This window comes from Microtus oregoni, unplaced genomic scaffold (assembly GCF_018167655.1).
Source record: "Microtus oregoni isolate MIOR12 unplaced genomic scaffold, Mior012 000042F_ref0000377, whole genome shotgun sequence".
Taxonomy (NCBI): domain Eukaryota; kingdom Metazoa; phylum Chordata; class Mammalia; order Rodentia; family Cricetidae; genus Microtus; species Microtus oregoni.
The window spans coordinates 1,271,307-1,293,456 of NW_024543209.1; the positions used below are offsets into that span (position 1 = coordinate 1,271,307).

General features: G+C 39.2%; 1 protein-coding gene across 1 annotated transcript in view; it reads right to left on the reverse strand.

Annotated features, from left to right (window-relative positions):
• LOC121434066 (centromere protein P-like) overlaps positions 1-22,150 on the reverse strand; it is a 190,271-nt gene that overhangs the window by 153,843 nt on the left and 14,278 nt on the right. The window contains exons 4-5 of the mRNA XM_041632861.1: positions 17,172-17,260; positions 1,868-1,964 (exon numbers count right to left, since the gene is read on the reverse strand). Coding sequence (XP_041488795.1) covers positions 1,868-1,964; positions 17,172-17,260 — 186 coding nt within the window. The remainder of the gene's footprint in view (positions 1-1,867; positions 1,965-17,171; positions 17,261-22,150) is intronic.

The following is a 22,150-nucleotide window of genomic DNA, read 5'->3' on the forward strand; positions in this document are numbered from 1 at the left end:
TAAAGACTTATTATAAAAACACAATAACTCAAAGAGTATGTGTGCATGATATAAGAAATTAGAGCCCAGAAATAAATACATGTACACATACAAGAAAATATAACAAAATCATGAGAATTACTTGAAGGACTGCAGTATGGAAACTGCCCATGTTTCATTCTGGAGAAAGCCTTACACCTGACAAATTTTATTAAGTCAACCAAAGAGAATGCATTTAATAATAAGAAAAGAACTGAACCCAAATACAGGCAAATTAGTACTAATCTTTAAAATAACAGCCATAGGTTAGGCTTTTGAAGGACTAGAACCTTGAAATATTATTTACACTGATTCATTCAGGTTTTTGTGTGGCTGACAGCTGTTAATAACAATGCTATGGAAATAAGTAGGACCTGAGGGATTATAACACAACCAACTTTTGATTATGTCCCTAAACAATTTTTTGAAAAGCAGTCTTTAAGTATTTCCGTCAGACTTAAAACCATTACTTATGTACTAGAGATAAATTTTGATCCCACTGCCAGTGGCCCCACAAACTGCCCAAGCCACATAACTATCACCCACATTCAGAGGGCCGAATTTGGCCTTATGCAAGTTGGAGCCGGATACCTTGTTCAGCCTTGATACACTGGGGAGGGCTTTGGCTCTGCCTCATCATGATGTGACAGACTCTGTTGACTCCCCATGGGAGGCCTTACCCTCTCTGAGGAGTGGATGGGGGTTGGGGTGGGGAAAAGGTGGGGGCAGTGAGAGGAGAGGAGGGAGGGGGAACTGGCTTGGTATGTAAAATAGAAAAGATTGTTTTTTTTTAAAAAAAATTAAACAAGAAATAAAGAGCTGTGTAAAATCAAAATGAACAATGTTGCGGGAGATCCTTCCACTCCTCCAGCCTATAGCCGCTGAGATACCAGCCCATTGGGGCGTGGTCTCTCTCCCTTTAAAAAAGCAGCCACTTCCCTCTCCTCTCTCTCTTCACTTATGGCCAGCGACTAGACTCCCTTCCTGGTTGCGCAGAGGGCTGTTGTCTGGGACGGTGATCTGTAAGTTTTTTCCCCTTTAAATAAATACCACCCTATTAATCATAATTCCAAACTGGTGTGGCATTGTTTGTGACTTACGCCTTCAGAACAAGCAAACAATTACTTCATAAAAATCAAGCGTCAATATTTATACTCAAGATGTGCAATAATACAGCAGCTTAAAGTAGTCTGATATAGAAATTACAATTATATTGCTTTGTGACAATATATAATAGGTTGTTTGAGGCAGAGTGTACATAGACTTGCTGGCCTGGAACTCACTATGTAGACCAAGCTGGCCTCAAACTCATCCTGACCTCCCTGCTCCTGCCTTATGAGTGTGGGGCTCAAATGCATGCACCACCACAGCAGGCACTATATATTCTTTACTAGCATTTCTTTTTGTTTTTTATGTACTCCTGAAAGGCTGAATTTTCAAAAATAAAATTCTCAATAAATTAACCATAGTGAATAGTCAAAATAATAAAAGTTCATAATATCAATTATCCATTGATTTATATAGAAACTTCTCACTCATTTATTACAAATAACTGCTAATTTATTAAACCAGTGACAATATTCTCCATTCTTTGAAATTTAAAGCACGTATGTAGTGCATACTATTAATCCCGGCACTAGAGAGGCAGAGCCAGGCAGATGTCTGTGAGTTTGAAGCCAGTCTGGTCTACATAGTTCCATAATATCCAGACCCTGGATATTATTGTCTACATAGTCAGACCCTGTCTCAAAAAAGAACAAAAAAAGAAAGCAAACTATGAGTGTATCAACAAAATTAACACCAGCTTCATTTTCTACATATATTTAAATTTAAAATCTTCAGACTTTACCTTAAAATGCTTAAATGTGTTCTTACGATATTCATACCACTCCACAAAAAAATGTAGACTTCGGAAAAACATGAACAAATCTCTTTTTTCTTCTGCTCTGTAAGAGAAAGATGCTATGATTAATAACTAGAATGAAATGATAGGCTCACTTAACACTTATTTCTTATTTTTTATTAACGTGTTACACTAACACTAAAAATACCCTTGATGCCCTTCTATACGTTGATCCCTACACTTGTGTAAGTGTGTGTTCTGTGACAGCTAATGCTAATTGCCACCAACTACTATATTAGCCAGGAACGTCCTCAACTGTTTGAATCTATACAACTTTCCAACCACTCAAAGGCCACATTCTCCAGGAAATCTTATTTGATGAATGCAAAATAATGTGCTTTCTGGAACAAAGTTTCCATCCCATACAAGTTCCTGAGTGAGAACCCTAGGCACAGAAGGCTGGGGCTGAATAGAAGAAAGGCCAATCACACATTAGAGGGTGGGAGCTCTGGGCTAGCAAGACTCCATGTGTGGAATACTGTAGGCATTTATATTCCCATAGCTCTTGGAATAGCTCTTGGTAGTATTCCCATTATCAATTATCATATGTTTATGATTTTAGTCATTTACTTCTTTGTAAGCTTTATTCATGATCCCTAAAAACAGTGGAACATCAGCATCAACTACCTTATCCCTGAAACACACTTCTCTGCTAAGGGAACAGAGAAGGTCCACTGCACTGGCCAGAATTAAAGTTAGCCTCTCCAAAATACACTGGGAACTAGGCAAGTTAGAATTATCTGTAAAGAAAAACTACTTTTCTGCATATACACTAAGTCAGCTGTTACTGGAATGCTAATCATACAAAGAGCAAAAGCCAGCTAATAATGCCAATATTTATGGCATCTAACCAATAAAATTTGGTTTTGTGATAAATGGTACAGAAAAGGAGCACTGTGAAAAGCACAAGTACTCTTGGTCCAGCAGGCTGCAATCGATCCTCAAAGAATACTGTGAACAGGATCAGCACCATTAAATGAGGTGACACGACAGACTGAGGTGCCACTTGTCTAGGCCAGCAAGCACCGGACCTCTGACAACTGACAATTTTCTTCCAGCCCATCACCAAAGGACTCTAGGAATAATATAGAGAAGATGAGTACCATTTGGCTTTGGTGAAGCAACACTGTGTAGAGAAGATAAATGTTGCCAGTCCACCTGGCCACCAATGGACTTTCAACCCTGAGTAGTGCTATTTATGGCCTCTGTGTTAGTAAGTTTATTTTCCCTCTTAGACTTCCTGCTAGTAAATCAGTGATAATTGCATCTCATGTGCTACCTCAAGGTATCTCTTTCTCTTGTCTATCACAGCTAGGATGTTGGCACTAGGCTTTGTAAAACCAGAAACTAGTTTATTCATTATTGTATTCGTAGCCTATACCGGTGCATAGTATCCTTACAGTACTTGTATTTTAAATTCAGATATAACAAACTTCTTTGATAAACAATTTTATAATTAATGTCAAATAAACAGAGTTGAGTACTACTATCACAACCAACTTATAAACCAGTTTCATTAATAGAGAACAATGAGAGGAAATACAACAGACTTCATGTCAAATAGTTAATATATTTGGGTATCTTTAAAGTATTTGGGGGGGGAACACCCTAAAAGCTCAAACTGTCAACTAAGAATTCTATATCCAAAAGAAATTTTCAAAAATACAGATGAAAGCCGGGCGGTGGTGGCACACACCTTTAATCCCAGCACTCGGGAGGCAGAGGCAGGTGGATCTCTGAGTTCGAGACCAGCCTGGTCTACAAGAACTAGTTTCAGGACAGGCTCCAAAACCACGGAGAAACCCTGTCTTGAAAAAAAAAATACAGATGAAGACTTTGAAACCAATAATTTAAAAAGGCCAAAACACGGTTCGAATCCGAGTCACGGCACCAAAAAAAAAAAAAAAAGAAGCCAAAACAATCTACTACAAGAAAATTATTTAGCCGGGCGGTGGTGGCGCATGCCTTTAATCCCAGCACTCGGGAGGCAGAGGCAGGCGGATCTCTGTGAGTTCGAGACCAGCCTGGTCTACAAGAGCTAGTTCCAGGACAGGCTCCAAAGCCACAGAGAAACCCTGTCTTGAAAAACCAAAAAAAAAATTAAAAAAAAAGCAGATTGTGTATATTACAATCCCCACAGAATCAAATAAAAAAATATAAAAAATATAGCACAAAAGTGAGTGGATAAATTTCTAAGAAATATTTCAAGAGGGACATGTTGCTGCTCCCAGGCTGCACACTTGATGGTCCTGCCTGGGATACCTGAGAGGCATGTGTGGCGCAGAGAAGCAGAACTAGGGCAACAGTAGTGGTGACAGGCTTGGGAGCATGCTGAGATCATATCATTGCTGAGTAGAGCTGGTCCCACTTGCTAGGAAGGCACTGGCAGCAGGGGGCAGTATTGCCCACAGGCTGCAAACATGATGAAGTTGCCTGTGGTAATGGCCGGGTAGCTGGTACTGAGGTCAGGGTACACAGCAGCTTGGAGCATTCACAGGTCCTGCTCTCAGACATTCTCAATCCCAATATCTTTCTGACTCTGAGCAGCAACAAAATATCCAAAATGAAGTATGATTCATTTTCTGGGTTAAATGTCCTCAAAAGACATCCATGATCCCTACTAGCAACGTCAGAAACCATGCTGTTGATGTTTGTGATCCTCAGAAACAATGTTGATGGCTGTGATCTGAGCTGTTACTGGAAACAACATGGATGTCTGGGCTGCAACTAGAAACTATGTTGATGTCCATGATCCAAGCTGCCCCCAGCAGCTATAAGCAGAGAAGCTTCTTTTGCAGTGGTATCAATGCAGACTCTTATCTGAGAAAGAGAGCCGTTGAAGGCTTCTGTACCAACCTCTCCCCCACTCCTTAAAAGAAACAGTGCAGACATGAAACTATAGAAGAGTCATTAAAAATTGTGATGAAGATGCTAAAGTGTAGCTATTCACATTTGATGGCTTCTGGTGGAGGGTGAGGGTGGGAGAAGTGTAGGGTAAAAGGGCCAGTCAAAGAAACCCACCCTGGCCCTAAAATCAGAGCCAGTGAAAGAAATATGTTCTAGCCCTGAAATTAGAGCCAAAAAGTTAAAAAGTGTTAGTAGAAGGAATATACTTTGGCTCTGAAACCAGAACCAAATCTGTACCTGCCCAACTAAGCAGAAAACCAACCACTCCCTGAGCAGAAAACCAACCAATCCCTGATCACGAGATCTAGCCAATCTGAGCTCAAGAGACTGAAATTTGACCAATCCTCACCCTGAATATCTTCTCCCTGGACTAACTTTGCCCATAAGAAGCCCTATATAAGCCCTGTACCTGTTCAGTTTGCTATCGCTGCCATTTTCTGCCCTGACAGAGGTGGCCACTCTTCTGGATTCTTCCCTCCCAATAAATCTCTGGAATGAAAGAACCGTGAGACCTTCTTTTGCCCAAATGAAGTGGAGGAGAGAAATAACTTTACTGGAGCCTCAGAAGAGCAGGGCTGTAACACTTTCCCTAGTAATAACAAAGTTGTTACGCTCCAGGGGATCTGAGCAGAACTGTAATACCTTCCTTGGGAAACCACCTCCTGCCAGAACAGAGCTGTTACATTAGAGAAACCTTTTCCTGGACCAGGGCAGTAAACTGCTATGCTTACTGTGACAAGGTATTCCTTGGCTACCAACTGCCAAATCCCTTTCCATCTGAGCTAAAATGCCTACAGGGAGGACACAATTCTCTTTAAAGGGATGGCCACTGGGAGTTTGACCAGGCTCCAGTGAGTACATGGCCAACATAAATTGGACTTTTGGTGGTAGTGGTGGGGACACAAGGGTGAGAGGGAACTGGAAGGAATGGGAAGCATGTATGATCAGAGTGTATTATATGAAATTCCCAAGAAATTAATAAAAACACGACAAGGAGGGGAAAAATGAAATTCTTCAGTGTGATGATTTTCAGATGATGACCGAAAAATTTCATCTTCCCACGAGGACAATTCCACTGGTAAACTCTGTCTGATAGAGTTCTTGTGAAAATCTGGCATCTATGTAAGGCTTCCAACATCTACTGTAAGGCTCAGTCAGCAAATTATGGTTCATTTCAGTCAAGTTCAGCTCTTGGTACAACTGCAGCTCTCTGGGGAAGTCTGAGTGGAGAAAAAGGGACTCTGTACTCCCTATTTTTGGCATCTGTCTGCTCTGATGGATGATACTGCTCTGATCACAGAGGTGCAGATAAAAGACAGGAACTTTGTGGGCAGTGATGGTGCATGCTTTTAATCACAGCGCCCTTGAAGCAGAGGCAGGTGGATCTGTAAGCTCAAAGTCAGCCTGGTTTACAGAACTAGTTCCAGGACAGCCAGGACTGCTACACAAGAGAAATCCTGTCTCAACAAAACAAAACAAAACAGACAGAATGTCTTTAGACTTCTACTTATCCCAGCTGAAGGGGTTTCCATTGGATATAAAGGGCTAGTGAGCTTTTATGCTTCATTTGTCCTTTTCAGGATCCAGGCAAGCAGGAAAAGGACAGTTATAATATTTATAGTAGCCAGAGAGCAGAAAATAGAGAAACTCAACACAATAGCTAACTGTATTAAACACATGCACATAGACACACTATCTAGCAGCAGGTATCTACTGGGGAAAACAGAATGGCAGTTCTTCAAAAAAACTAGAGAGCCTGGAGGTGGTAGTGCACACCTTTAATCCCAGCACTCAGAAGGCAGAAGCAGGTGGATCTCTTGTCAGTTCAAGGCCAGTCTAGTCTACAGAACAAGTTCCAGGACAGTCAGGACCACAGAGAAACCACATCTCAAAAAAAGAATGAAAGAAAAATTAAAAGTAAGAATTACCATGCACACTAACAATTTCACTTCTGGGAATATGCCTAAAAGACAGGAAAACAGTCTCCTCTTAAGAGATACTTGTATACTCATTCTCATAACAATAATTAAAATGTGGAAAGGACCTGTGGAGGTCTGAATAAAAATGGCCCCTATAGGCCCATAGGGTATGGCACTATTAGGAAATGTGTGTGACCTTGTTGGAGGAAGTGTGATCTTGTTGGAAGTGTCACTGGTACTGGGCTTTGAGGTTCCAGATGCTCAAGCCTGGCCAGTGTGTCACTGTCTCTTCCTGCTGCCGCCTGGGAATCAAGACGTGTAACTCTCAGGTATTTCTCCTGTACCATGCATGTATGTATGACACCATGCTTCCTGCCATGACAATAATGGACTAAACCTTTGAACTGTAAGCCAGCTCCAGTTAAATGTATTCCCTCATAAGAGTTGCCCTGGTCATGGTATCTCTTCACAGCAATAGAACCCTAACTAAGACAGGACTTCTATGTCCACTGGCAAATAAATGGATGACCAAAATATATTTATTTACATCATAATTCTATTTTAAAACAAAGAATTTCTCAAACATACTATTATGGCTCTACCTTAATATTATACCAAGAGTGTCTATATATAAAATGTACCATACATTTCAGAAATCTGCAAGAATTTTTTTTTAGATTTATTTATTTATTATGTATACAGAATTCTCAGTACTCTGCCTATAGGCCAGAAGAGGGCATCAGATCTCATTACAGATGGTTGTGAACCACCATGTGGTTGCTGGGAATTGAACTCAGGACCTTTGGAAGAGCAGGCAGTGCTCTTAATCACTGAGCCATCTCTCCAGCCCAAGAATTTTTTAGTAAAGAAATAAATAACATTTAACTCGATTCAAACAGTATCCAATGAATATATATCAAAACAGCATAATTAAGAATTTTTTAATTTTTTCAATGTATCAGTCAAAATCAATTTAAATTTTAAAAAATATTGTACTAACTAAAGCCAGTCTCTACCCCCAAAAGACAAATACTTCATAATTCATGTAATGATTCAGCTACACAACATGGCCGACACTTCCGGGTTCCAGAGCCATACATATGTGGAGGGCTCTCAGGCAGAAGTGCCTAATGGCCCCGAGAATCTTAAAGGACTCCAAATGACCCACATGCAACATCTGCGTACCACGCAGGTGCATGAGCCCCTGTGCGCATGTGCTAGGCAGCCCTTAAAAGCTGGAGGCGCCATCTTCAGCTCTTTCTCTCTCTCTCTCTGCACACTGACTTCCACAGGCCTGTACATGCCCCCTCTAATAAACTCCTAAGCGGTTTTGTTGAATGTTCTGTGTTACCTTTTTACTTGTACCAAGTAATTTAAATTCTACTTTAATGAAATATTTGATGTACTTAAAAAAAATCAAAAAACTTCAACGCAATGCCCATCAAAATTCTTCAAAGACCTTGAAAGAACAATACTCAACCTCATTTGGAAAAGCAAAAAAACCAGGATAACTATGCAATAAAAGAACTTCTGGAGGCATCACAATCCCTGATTTCAATCTCTACTACAGAGCTACAGTATTGAAAACAGCCTAGTATTGGCAAAAGAACAGATAGGAGGACCAATGGAACCAAATAGAAGACCTGAATATCAACCCACACATCTTTGAACACCTGATCTTTGATAAAGAAGCAAAAAATAACAAATGGGGGAAAAAAAGCATATTTAACAAGTGGTGCTGGCATAATTGGATATCAGCATGTAGAAGAATGAAATAGACCCATATCTATCACCACGCACAAAACTCAAGTCCAAATGGATCAAAGACCTCAACATAAAGCCAGCCGCACTGAAGCTTATAGAAGAGAAAGTACACTTGAATGCATTGGCACAGGGAACCACTTGCTAAATATAACCCCAGCAGCACAGACACTGAGAGAAACAATTAATAAATGGGACCTCCTGAAACTGAAAAGCTTTAGTAAATCAAAGGACATGGTCAACAAGACAAAATGACAGCCTATAGAATGGGAAAAGATCTTTACTTACCACACATCAGACAGAGGTCTGATTTCCAAAATATACAAAGAACTCAAGAAATTGGACACCAAAAGATCACATAATCCAATAAAAAAAAAAAGAGTACAGACCTAAACAGAGAACTCTCATCAGAGGAATCTAAAATGGCTGAAAGACACTTAAGGAAATGTTCAACATCCTTAGTCATCAGAGAAATGCAAATCAAAACAACTCTGAGATTCCATCTTACACCTGTAGGAATGGCCAAGATCAAAACCACTGATGACAACTTATGTTGGAGAGGTTGTGGGGAAAAGGGAACACTTCTGCATTACTGGTGGGAATGCAAGCTGGTACAGCCCCTTTGGATGTCAGTGTGGCGATTTCTGAGAAAATTAGGAAACAATCTTCCTCAAGACCCAGTAACACCACTTTTGGATATATATTCAAAGAATGCTCAATTGTGCCACAAGGACATGTGCTCAACTATGTTCATAGCAGCTTTGTTTGTCATAGCCAGAACCTGGAAACAACCTAAATGCCCCTCAACTGAAGAATGGATAAGGAAAATGTGGTACATTTACACAATGGAGTACTACACAGCAGAAAAAAATAACGACAACTTGAACTTTGCAGGAAAATAGATGGATCCAGAAAACATTATTTTGAGTGAGGTAACCCAGACACAGAAAGACAATGATCACATGCACTCACTCATAGGTGGTTTTTAAACATAAAGCAAAGAAAACCAGCCTACAAACCACAATCCCAGAGAATTTAGACAACAATGAGGACACTAAGAGAGACTTACATAGATCTAATCTACACTGGAAGTAGAAAGTAGAAAAAGACAAGATCTCCTGAGTAAACTGGGAACATGATGACCTTGGGGGAGGGTAAGGGTGGGGGGGAGAGGCGGGGAGGAGAGCAGAGAAAAATGTAGAGCTCAATAAATATCAATAAAAAATGTATAAAAAAAAACAAAGTAGAATGGCAATAGTTAGTACATGGTGGAAATGTAGAAAGGGAGCAATAGGGTTGTTTTGTTGTTATTTGTTTTTTAAAAATTATTTTGTCTGCTGGGCAGTGGTGCCATACACCTTTAATCCCAGCACTTAGGAAGCAGAGACACGTGGATCTCTGTGAGTTTGAGGCCTGCCTGATTTACAGAGCTAGTTCCAGGACAGCTAAGCCTACAAAAAGAAATTGTCTCAAAAAACCAATAAATAAACAGCTGGGCGGTGGTGGTGCACACCTTTAATCCCAGCACTTGGGAGACAGAATCTTTCAGATCTCTGTGAGTTCAAGGCCAGCCTGTTCTACAAGAGCTAGTTTCAGAACAGGTTCCAAAGCTACAGAGAAAACCTGTCTCGAAAACTCAAAATAACAGACAGACAGATAAAAAAAAAAAAGGAGTTCTGAGTAAACAAATTACTTTCCAAAGGATATACACTGAAAAAGAAAACCAGTGAAATGGATTAATTTCTTCAATATGGCACATAAAGCAAAGAGACAAGATTTATCTATTTTCCATCAACCAAGTAAGCAAAAAATAAACACAACAACAACGACGAGAGAGAGAGAGAGAGAGAGAGAGAGAGAGAGAGAGAGAGAGCGCGAGCATGAGTGTGTGAGCTAGTGCTGGCAGTGGTGGCACACTCCTTTAATCCCAGCACTTGGGAGACAGAGGCTGGCAGACCTCAGTGAGTTCAAAGTCAGCCTGGCCTACAAAGTTAGTTCTAGGATAGCCAGGGCTGTTACATAGAGAAATTCTGTCTTGAAAAACAACAACAACAAAAAGAATTGTCCAGAGTACACAGATACCCAAACACCAACCTAATGAAAGTAATGTAATTTTTAAAAGAACTTTAGAAATATAGTTCTTTTGTACTTATCAAGATTACTATTATTATAGCATGCATAGCTTTCAATTACATATAGAGTGTATGGGGGACTCTTAGCACAGTAGAGTTGATTACAATGTATCCGTTTTTCCTAGGGAAAGTCCAAATGTTAGCAAATGTAAAACAGATGCTATGGATTGTTCACAAAATGTTGGCAAAAACATTTCAATTTCAACTAAAGTGGTCAGAAAACCAAAGTGATTCCAAATGTCTCCTTAAAAACAAAGCAAAGCAAAAGAAGAAATTCTGAATTAAAAACTTTACAAAGCTCTCCTAGAAATCAATATGCTAGTAATTATTTCACTTAAATATTATCATTCACTCTCATACAGTGTTGGTGTTGAATAATAGTATGATCACCTCGGAAAACAGTTTGCAATTTATTATAAAGTTAAACATGTCAAACATAATCCTTATATGAGTCATGATTCCAACTTTGCTTACTTGTTCTAGGGAAAAGAAAATTTACACTCACCAGAAGTCTCGGGATGCATCCTACATGAGTGAGGAGTATGAAGGATACATTCCAAGGCTCCTAGTGAAAGCCTAAAATCAAAATAATATCAAATCTTGCATGTACAAAGTTTTCATTATCTATATATACATATATATAACATAATAAAGCTAAATTTATTAAGCAAGCACACTGAGACTAATAGAAAAATTACACTTCAGTGAAAGGTTATTATTGTGGATAATGGAAATATAGTGTCTCTCTTGAAATAGTAAAGTCAGCTATCATATAATTTATAAAAACAGTTTATATTAGACTTATGTATTTTATATTAGTGTTTGGCTACATGTATGTATGTGCACATGTGCATGACTGGTATCTTCAGAGATCAGAAGAGGGCATGTGATACCCTAGAACTGGAGTTACAGATAGTCATGAGCTACTATATGGGTTCCTAAAATCAAAACTGTGTCCTTTGAAAGGATAAGAAATGCTCTTAAGGGGGCTGGAGAGATGGCTCAGTGGTTAAGAGTACTGCCTACGCTTCCAAAGGTCCTGAGTTCAATTTCCAGCAACCACATGGTGGCTCACAGCCATCTGTAATGAGAGCTGGTTCCCTCTTCTGTCATGCTGGTATACATACAGGCAGAATACTGTATACATGATAAATTAATAAATCTTTTTAAAAAAGAAATGCTCTTAACCGCTGGACCATCCTTCTAGGCCCTACTATACATTTTACCAACATGATACATATATAATTCTAATATGGTATATTCACAAAACTCTGAAAACAGCACAAATGTGCTTTGATGGGTAAATAGGTAAATTTTGGCTTTGCCAGGAGTTAAAAGTTGCAGAGTAACAGTACAAAGAGTTTGTGTGTACAGGTGTTGCTGGAACAACGCTTTTCTTTTTTTTCTAAAATAGGGTCTCATTACATAGCCTAGGTGTCTTAGGTTTTTATAGAAGGTCTATTCAGGCTTAAAAATGTATGTCTAGCCTCCTTGTCTTTGCCAACTTTGTTGGGCTTCAGCTATTTGGATAAATTGAGTCATATAAAATTTTTGTATTGATAATAGGAGGAACTTCAATTGAAAAATTGTTGTTTTGTAAGGCTCACAACAACAGAGATAAAACTACAAAATTCTTTTCCCAAGGTCAGGTACTCAGATAAAGCTCCCACTTCCTCAGGGATTTGGAGAACATTCTTAGTCCCTAAAAAGGGTGTCACCCTCCTTATCTCTGGAAAAATAAACTTGTGGCCCTTCCGGTACCTGTGGTTGTGGTGCCTTAGAACTTGTCAAGGGCAATGCTAGTTCCTGGGCTCTCCTCCTGCTCCCATTTCGGCAAGGAATCTTTTCCTTGTTGACTTTCCTTGCCTTCTAAGGAGGCAGCATTAACAGTTGCAAACAAATTTGTTCTGTTCTTACCCTCAGAATGACTAGTTTAGTTTATTAGCTTCAACTGAAAATCACTATTTTTAAGGCTAAACCTGACAGAATGTAAAGTTCTAGTCTTATAAAAGCTGATAACGTATTATAGACTGATAGGAAATACAAGTTAATTGTCATCCTTAAAGCACTGATATAATTACAGGGATAAATCTTATTTAGTTCCCTGTATATGTTTTTAAAGTCAAGCTTAAAACAAGTACTTAGAAACAAAGTTTGTCTAATCAGATAAAGCTAGGCAGTCCTCAAATACTTCAGAGATCTGCAGAATATGGCATTTAAAATGGTGATTAAAAAGCTTATATTAGACAGAGACTCCCAGATCTTAGCATTGACCTAAGGTTCCAAGAATTATGGGATACCATGATGTCTCCACCTGGATTATGATGATGCTGACAACTGGGCAAGATGCCCTAATGCAATACCTGCTTCCAGGATCTGGCCTAGACTGTGTACAAACAACAGGATATTGTAAAACTGATTGTACCACTTTTGCCTGGACAAAATAAAGTTGGTCTTTTCCAAGCACCTCTTCCACAGGAAAAAAAAATTACCATACATGCTTGGCTAAGACAACTGTTCTGATACTTCTATTTCCAATGCTATGGAGACCTGGGTATGGCTAACTATAATGGACTAGTCCCTGTCATTTTTAATAGATTCGGAAGCAACTTGGTCTGTTCTCAGGTATAATTTATTTATCCTTCTGGGATCTCTGTAAGTATTGATGACTAGGCTAGCAAACTGTCAGCTTAGCAGCAACAGGCATCCAAATCCTTCCACAAGGCTATAGCTAGATTGTTAGCTCATTTTATATATAAAAATCAAACCTTGCTTTTTCTAAAGCTGCTAGGTCTCTTGATTTAAAAAATGGTTTAAGATACCACCATTTGGGTAATTTATTTTACTTGTCATGTTGGTAATAAACTGTATGGGTGTTTCTTATCAGGTCAAAGACATCACTGTCCAATCCATACCTGGCTCTCTGGACAGCAGAAAAAAATACATGCTTCTAACCCAAATCTATAGTTTTTGCTAGGACTCAAAGGTATGAGTCTATTCCTGCTGTTTTACAGATACCTGTTATCTGCTTTTTTCTATAATATGGATTTCAATATGGGCCTGAAAGTTTCAAATATTATTTTCCTTTAAGTACATAAATTTTAACTTCTGTTCCTAGTTTGAACTTGTCTCAACAAGTTTCCACTTGGCTGGCAGACACATGTATGCATCAGTTGCTGACTACAACCTGCTCTAAATAATTGCGAGCCCTGGACTTGCTAAAAGCTGATGTGGACCAGTCCAGCCCATGTAAATGCTCCCCATCTCTTCAACAGAGTCTACGAACCAGATGCTTCTGATAAATACCTCATTGTCTGAATTCCTTCTTTGCTTTTGACTAGCATTTCAGCCTTCTTGGCCCCTGACAATGCCCCAAAGTCAGCAGGAAGTAGTTATAGGAAAGAACACACTGTCCTGTGCTCCCTGGTTGAAAAGCTAAGTCAAAAGAAAACTCCCTTACATAGGGGACAAAATGACTACCTATAAGGCCCATTGACATACTATGAAAATAGGCTCAGAACTGTCAATTGATGGATTTATGAAACAAAATAACTCTGCAATAAGACACTTGACCTTCTTTATGCAGAATCAAAGAGGTATTATATGGCCTTATAAAACTATTATTCCTATATAAATCATTCAGGATTATAATCTGACTGCACTCAAAGATAAAAAGCTACAGGGCTTTAAGAATGACAATTGATGCGAATGTCACTGCCCTAGAAAAATCTGTAAGCTAATGGTACTGAGGTCCCAATACCACCCCCTATTCCCTAGGCAAGCAGGACCCATGATTGGGTCCTGTCATTGATACTTGTGAAAAGTGGGGAATATGGAGCCCAGGGCAGCCTGGTCACACAACTGCCAAGGCAAGCAGCACCAGGTTCCAGAAAAAGCCATAAGCTGACACCACCCAGAGAGGGCCAACATCTAAAGGGAAGTATCTGACATTCCAACCATTAGATAAGATTAGATAAAGAACACTAGACTGAGCCCAGAACTCACATATTCCCTTTTTGCCAACACCCCTAGACAAATGTCAGCCAATCAGGGTCCTGAACCCTGGAAATTCCTTCAACCCAATCTCTACTATGATAAAAACCCTACCCCAGCTGGGCTTGGCACTCTCTGCTCTCAACTGTTGTGTTAGACAGATGGAGAGTTCAAGCTTAAGTTTGAATAAAGGCTCTTTGCTTTTATAAAAGAGTGCAGACACCATCACGGTTTTGGGGGAACCCCCATGATCTGAGTGTAACAATTTCTATCCTAATTACTCTGTCACTATACGGAAGTCAACTATCCTCAACATGTAAAAGAATGGGTATAAATGGGTTTCGATATGAAATATTTCTTCTAAATATTTCTAAGACACAGTTTGTCCATCTTTGAGAGAAATGAACCACACACACACAAGCATTGTATCAAATAGACTTGGCCATGGTGGAAGTCTAGAAAGAACTATCAGTAACACAGACATGCAAAAAGTGATCAACTGTTGCTGAAGTACAGGCATGAAGCCTCAACCCTTGTCAGAATCAGAAACTTTAAGTGACTGAAGGTGAGATGGCAAAGCAATGAAAGAAAACAAATCCATGGCTTCCAAGAATTTGGAAGGGAGGTCAATCCATCTGCCTCTGGGAGAGGCCTAAGACCACTCCTGATGCCAAGACAAAGAATAACTGCTTCTGAAAGAGGAACAGAGGTGAAATCTGTCTAGTTCCATGGAAGGGACAAGGCATTCATTGGGTCTGTGAACCTATACCAACACTGATCAGTGGTGGCACATGCCTGCAATCTCAGCCACTTGATGAAGAACCCAGAATATAAAAATCGTAAGCCTAAACACATTCTAGGAAAACTGAAGCTGACAGCCACTTTTAGCTTTTTTTTTTTTAAATATTTATTTATTATGTATACAATGTTGTGTCTGTGTGTATGCCTGCTGGCCAGAAGAGGGCACCAGACCTCATTACAGATGGTTGTGAGCCACCATGTGGTTGCTGGGAAATGAACTCAGGACCTTTGGAAGAGCAGGCACTGCTCTTAACCTCTGAGCCATCTCTCCAGCCCCCCACTTTTAGCTTTTAACTATTGCTTTCTGCCTTAAGAGCTGCTATAGCTACTGTGAACAGAGGTAAACATTTTAACTTTTGCTTTCTCCCTTCCAGCTAGACGATTATGGTGGGCAAAGGTTAGCTTCGAACTATTACCTCTATGGAACTCCCTGCGTTGCATTCCCTTAACTTTTAACTCTCCGATGGGACTCTATTTTCTTTCTCTGCCTTGCATTCTCTAAGGGACAGCAAAAAGCAGCTGTGCCAGCCACAGGCTTTCTCAAACATCTTAAGTTAGTATCCTATAATCAAAACGGTGTAAATCTTAAAATGTAACATAATTTTAAGCCTGACTTCAAGATTGTAAAAGCTCTTTGATCCATATCTGGTGCTTGATTTTTACTTTAAGAAGAGGCTCAAAACCAGCTCTCATTGTCTTAGTGTCAGAAGCTTAACTCTGACCCGTGGCCCTAGTGAGGTGCAAGTTTTTTTTTTTTGTTTTTTTTTTTGCCCCGCAGTGACTGGAATAAAGTATGGCTCTTGTTCCTAAATTTTGGTGGTCTGTACCCATTATTTGTACACCCCTGGGACCCAACATTGGGAAGACAGGGCAAGATGATCACAATTTTAGGGCAGCCTATGTAACAGAGAGAGACAACCCTCAACACACCCTCCATAACGCAAAGAAAAAAAAATCCTGATGCAGAGATACCTCAGAAGAAAACACCAAGTACTTGAAGAGTACCTAAATGCAATTCTAGGCACCCTTGTCTGGGCCTGTAACTCCAGCTCCAGGGGATTGCTCCTGGACTCTGAGGGTACCTGAACTCATGTGCACATACACATAATTAAAAATAAAAATATATCTTTAAAATAGCAATAATAATAATAATCCCAAATCCAGCTCCACTGTTGGCTGCCATTGAGTTAGTTCCCCACATTGACAGCGTGATAAAATGTTGGCCACAAGTACTCAGCTTCAGTTTGTTTTTCCACAGGCAATGTCTATCATTAAATCAAAAATTAAGACGATTTAACCCACTGTTAACCAATCAGCAGACCTGGACTCAAAGATGAGTCAAAGTTTGGTATCTGTTAAATGGGAGTTCTAATATATCTAAGGTTTGGCATGTAATCTCAGCTACAAAGAACGTAAGGTCGAAGAGTGAAAGCTTGAAACCAGTTATGTCCACAGAGGGAAACCCAGTCTCAAACTGAAAGTTATGATTAATGTGTTAAAAGATCCAGCTGAAAGGTCAACAGCATACATTCAGTGACCTTTTCTGGTCTTCACAGGCACTGCACATACATGGTATACAAACATACATTCAGGTAAAACACCCATACACATAAAATTTTTAAAAAGAAAAATATTTAAATATATTAAAAAACAGAAAGCAAAAAATTATATAAAAAATTCTAAAACCTGTAGAGCAAAAATCAACCACAAAGCAATTAAATTTGTAAAACAGCTTACCTAGATGCAAATTCACTTAATTCTGAATACTCTGTGGGCTCCATGATTATGTTGAGGTCAGTTATAATAGAAGATAATTTCTCTTTAGTCTAAAATAAAGATAAAAAGTATATGCATAAGAGCAGATTGTCTTTCAAATCAGACAAAATTACTTTTAAAATATGCAAATAGAAAATTGATGAGAAATGATAAAATAAGAGTTTAAGCAAATTAAATTATACTCAGTAGTTACTAAAACTTAAAATGATTTCCAAATTAATCATATAAATTGAATATTGAAGTCACAAATATTAGGAGGAATGAATTTTTAAAAAACTTTCTAAATGAACAACAGGAAAAAACTAGCAAAAATGATTATATCAAAACTCAAAATATCTAAATAAAAGTCACTTTAGAAAAAAAGTCATGAACTGCCACAGACCGGCTCAGTGGAGCCACTCAGACTGTGGGAGAAGCAGTGTCTTGGTACTCAAGAAGGCACGAGGTTGGAGATGACAGACAGACACAATACACAGAGAGTGGTTGGAATCTGCTGCAATTTTACTGAATTCATGTTTTCATTATATAGTATTTAAACAAGGAACAAATCAGAAGGTCATGTATCATCAGTCGGCACAGTATGAAAGCTTCTTTAAGTTACATCAGTGATTTCTAAGAAAAGCATATTTTCAGGAACAGGTGTTAGACATAAAACACCCTTTGAAGAGGAACTCTTGTCCCTGGGAACGTAAACCTCAGACAAGTGGTTTCATCTTATCTACGAATAGAAAGCTTCTGTTTCATTATCGCTTACATGGCTGCTTTCATGGCCCTCCTGCAGGCTTTCTTTCTAACCCTTTCTTTATCTCATCTAGTGACCAAATGTGCCTGACAGCTCTCTGCATCTGCTGAAATATACTTCTTTGTACCTTTTTATGCAGCAGACACCATGGGGGTCGGGATCTAGCAAGTCTATCCATAAAATTCAAAGTATAATATAACACTTTTTGTCCATCAACATTAACCCTTCTGTTCCCTTGCTCATCATACACCCTGTGTATGGCAAGGGTTTTGCTGTAGTTTTATACATTCCCATACTGTGCTTCCCTATCCCAGAGCTGTTCCTGAAGAGATAATCCTTGTCTTGTAGATATAAAGAATATCATTATTATTTTTTTTTTTTGGATTTTTTGAGACAGGGTTTCTCCGTAGCTTTTGGTTCCTGTCCTGGAACTAGCTCATAAAAGAGATTGTGTAAAGCCCATATCCCGCATAGCCAGCTAATCGAGAAACCCATCTATGCCTCAACGGCGGCTGATACCAGGCCGTCTGCCATTGACCTCCAGGAAGCCTAGTCCCATAGGACATGTAACTCCCATCCGGGATAATGACATATGTCATGTCACACAGATGACACTAGAGTTGGTGTGGCAATGAACTGAGAAAAATGTTTAATATAAGCATGATGAGGAAAAGATAAAAACTAAAAATAAAAGACATAAACTAAAAGACTCATAAAACAAATGACTACATTTGCAAAGTTAGGATCTCACTAGTAGTAGATAAATGCAAATTAAAAACAAGTGACATCTCAACTGAACAGGAATATATAATTACTACTACCAGGATCTCATGGCAAAGTACTTGTCTAGTATGTGCCAGGCCCTGGTATAGGGCAGGGGCTGCACAGGTAAAGATACACACAAACCTGGCACCAGAAATATAAATTGGACCTTCTGGAAATCATTCTAACAGCCAATTGCCTAAATATTCATTTATAGCATTCTTACAGTTTAGATTCCTATAAGATTCTGGACTAGAGCTGGAGAGATGGCTTAGAGGTTAAGAGCACTGGCTGTTCTTCCATAGGACCTGAATTCCATTCCCAGCAACCACATGGTGACTTACAACCATCTCTAATACGATCTGGTGCTCTCTTCTGACCTGCAGGGATACACGCATGAAGAACACTGTATATATAATTAAATAAATCTTTTTTAAAAAAAGATTCTGCACTAAAGTAAAATAGAGAAAGCCTTACTACTAAATATATTTATAATATTTATAATAGATATTTTTAATTTATAATAATTACCAAAAGCCAGAACCAATTTCATCACTAATGAAAACAATTTCAGACATTTTCTGTTTGTTTGTTTATTTGTTTGAGACGGGGTCTCTAAATGTAACTTGGGCTATTCTGGAACTCATTATATAGACCAGGCTGGCCAGGAACTCACAAGGAGCTAAATGAATGCTTCTGGTTCTGAGGGCAGGGATTAAAGGTATGCATTAGCAGCCAGGCAGTGGTGGCGCGCGCCTTTAATCCCAGCACTTGGGAGGCAGAGGCAGGTGGATCTCTGTGAGTTCGAGACCAGCCTAGTCTACAAGAGCTAGTTACAGGACAGGCTCCAAAACCACAGAGAAACCCTGTCTCAAAAAAACCAAAAAAATAAAGTATGCATTAGCATACCTAGTGACGCACCAGAGACATTCTGACAACTTAAATTTTAAAAAGATATTTCTCCAAAGACAATATACAAAGAGGCAGTAACCTATTGATGATATACTGCTTTTATTGGTCTCTACACACACATACGCACATACACGCACAATACGGATTTTAGTAAACTTTAGCTGTGTTATCAACTTTGAGAAAAGGTATCTCAGTATGCCATGTTGAGTTGGCACTGCACAAAAATTTATAGCCATATTGGTCTGGAAATGTTAAATTTAATTTTTCTCATTTGTACAGGGTTAATGCACTGTACTAAATATGTAAGTTCATACCTATGTGAGTTTGATCATAGAAACTAAAAAAGTATTCTCAAAAAAAAAAAGAAAAACAAATAGGCAGTAATCAGAGAAGTGATGAACATACCAGTCATTATCTAGTAGTTCTATTTGATCTAATAATTGCACTTCTAGTGATACAGCCAAACAACCCATATTTCGACTTAAAAACCTCCACGTGAGTATTTATGACTGCATTAGTCAAAAGAACCAAAAGTGTAGTGCTGAAATGGACAAAATGTGGTAATCCATACACTGGATATTATTTAACCCCCCAAAGTACGAACATGTGCTATAGCAAGGATGAGCCAGACACAAGTCTTCAAACATTGTATGATTTTATTTCTACGAAATGTTCAAAGAGGGGCAATAAATAAAAAACAGATTAGTGCTTCCTTAGGGCTGAAAAAAGAGGAGGAAATAAATCTCAATGAAGCTTTTACACACACATACACACACATACATATATTTTAATATATATTTTTTACATACTAATCCCAGTTCCCCCTCCCTCCCTTCTTCCCCATCTGCTCCTCAGTGAGGGTAAGGCCTCCCATGAGGAGTCAACAATTCTGTCATGTCACCACGTTGAGGCAGGACCAAGGCCCTCCCCCTCTGTGTGTAGGCTGAGCAAGGTTTCTCTTCATTGGAAACAGGCTCCAAAAAGCCAGACCATGCATTAGGGATAACTCTTGGTCCCACTGCCAGTAGCCCCACAAACTGTCCATGCCACCCACTGTCACCTGCATGCAGGGGGCCTAGATTAGTCCTATGCAGGTTCCCCAATTGTCAGTCTGGAGTCAGTGAACTCCCACCAGTTCTGGTCAGCTGTTTCTGTGGGTTTCCCCATCTTGGTCTTGACGCCTTTGCCCATATTATTGCTCTTCCCTCTCTCAATGAAGCTTATATTTAAAAAAAAATTTAAAGAAAAAAAATAGGGAGTTGGAGCAATGGATCAGTGGTTAACAGCACCAAGGTTCTCTGTATCTTCAAGACTCACAACCTCTTTAATGTCAGTTTCAGGAGATCCAAAACCCTCTCTTGAATTCTCTAAGCATCAAGCAAGAACATGGTGTACACACACATAAAGTAAAATAGATAAATAAATAACATCTTGAAAGAGGAATAAAATATAGAAAGGTTAGGAGAAAACAAAACTCTCAGAAGCCTTTCACCACTGACACAGGCAGGTTACCCTGTCTACACAGTTTGACATTTAGTATCCCTACCCGTGCATCCCTACAAGGTTAAAGATTCTGCTCAGTCAGCACAAAGCTGATTCCAAGCTACCGTTTTCCACTCCTGCCCTGCTGTTGGTACTGTTAACCATGCCACTCCTTCTGATTTGATACATATGGAAAACGACCTTATAAACACCCCTGACTTCAACTTCCTAGCAATCTACCAGGCCATTTTTCTATCGTGATCCTTTTAACAGCAGGTCTCAACTGATTTTTATGATTTAAGAACTATGAACAGAAATCGTTAAGAAAAGGGCTCTAGAGCCAGGTATAGTAGTAGCTCATACTTGCAACTCAGAAGTCTGAAGCAGGCTGTCTGACACAAGTGAGTGTCCACATTGGAATACACAGTGAGTTCTAAACCAGCCTGAGCAACAATGTAAAAGACCATGTTTCAACCTTACCCTTACCACTTTACCACCAAACATTTTTAAAGATAGTAATTTTTCAAACTGTATATACTTTTAAGGCAGGATTAAGTGTCCCATAGGCAGTAAGGGAAAAGGTCTATGGTCAAACTACAAGCTGATCAAAAAAGCAAGGGTTCAAAGAGAGCATAATTCAATCAATAGCCAGCATGACACAAGACAAGGTTAGACCAGCAACAACTAAAGGGTAAGCAACTTGCAATACTAGCCCGTGTTTGTAGCTGCCAGTAGGTCAGCTAAAGTTGGCAGCTAACAAAGAAACTTAAAAATGGATAGATATGAGCTTCCATAAATGATCACTGTCATTACCGGGCAAATAGCATGTGATCATCTCCAGCTGGGCCAGGGAGGCATTTGCAAAGCTTGCTGCCTCCTGGCCTGCTTGGCCCAAGGACATGCCTAGAGATTGAACAAATTCAACAAAAACTATCTTAGTCTTTGTCTAGTTTCTGTAATAAGTCATGTACGAAACCACCAGACATGCAGCTTATAATTTCCCCTTTCTCAGTACACTTCACACTTGGATGAGTTTCTCTAA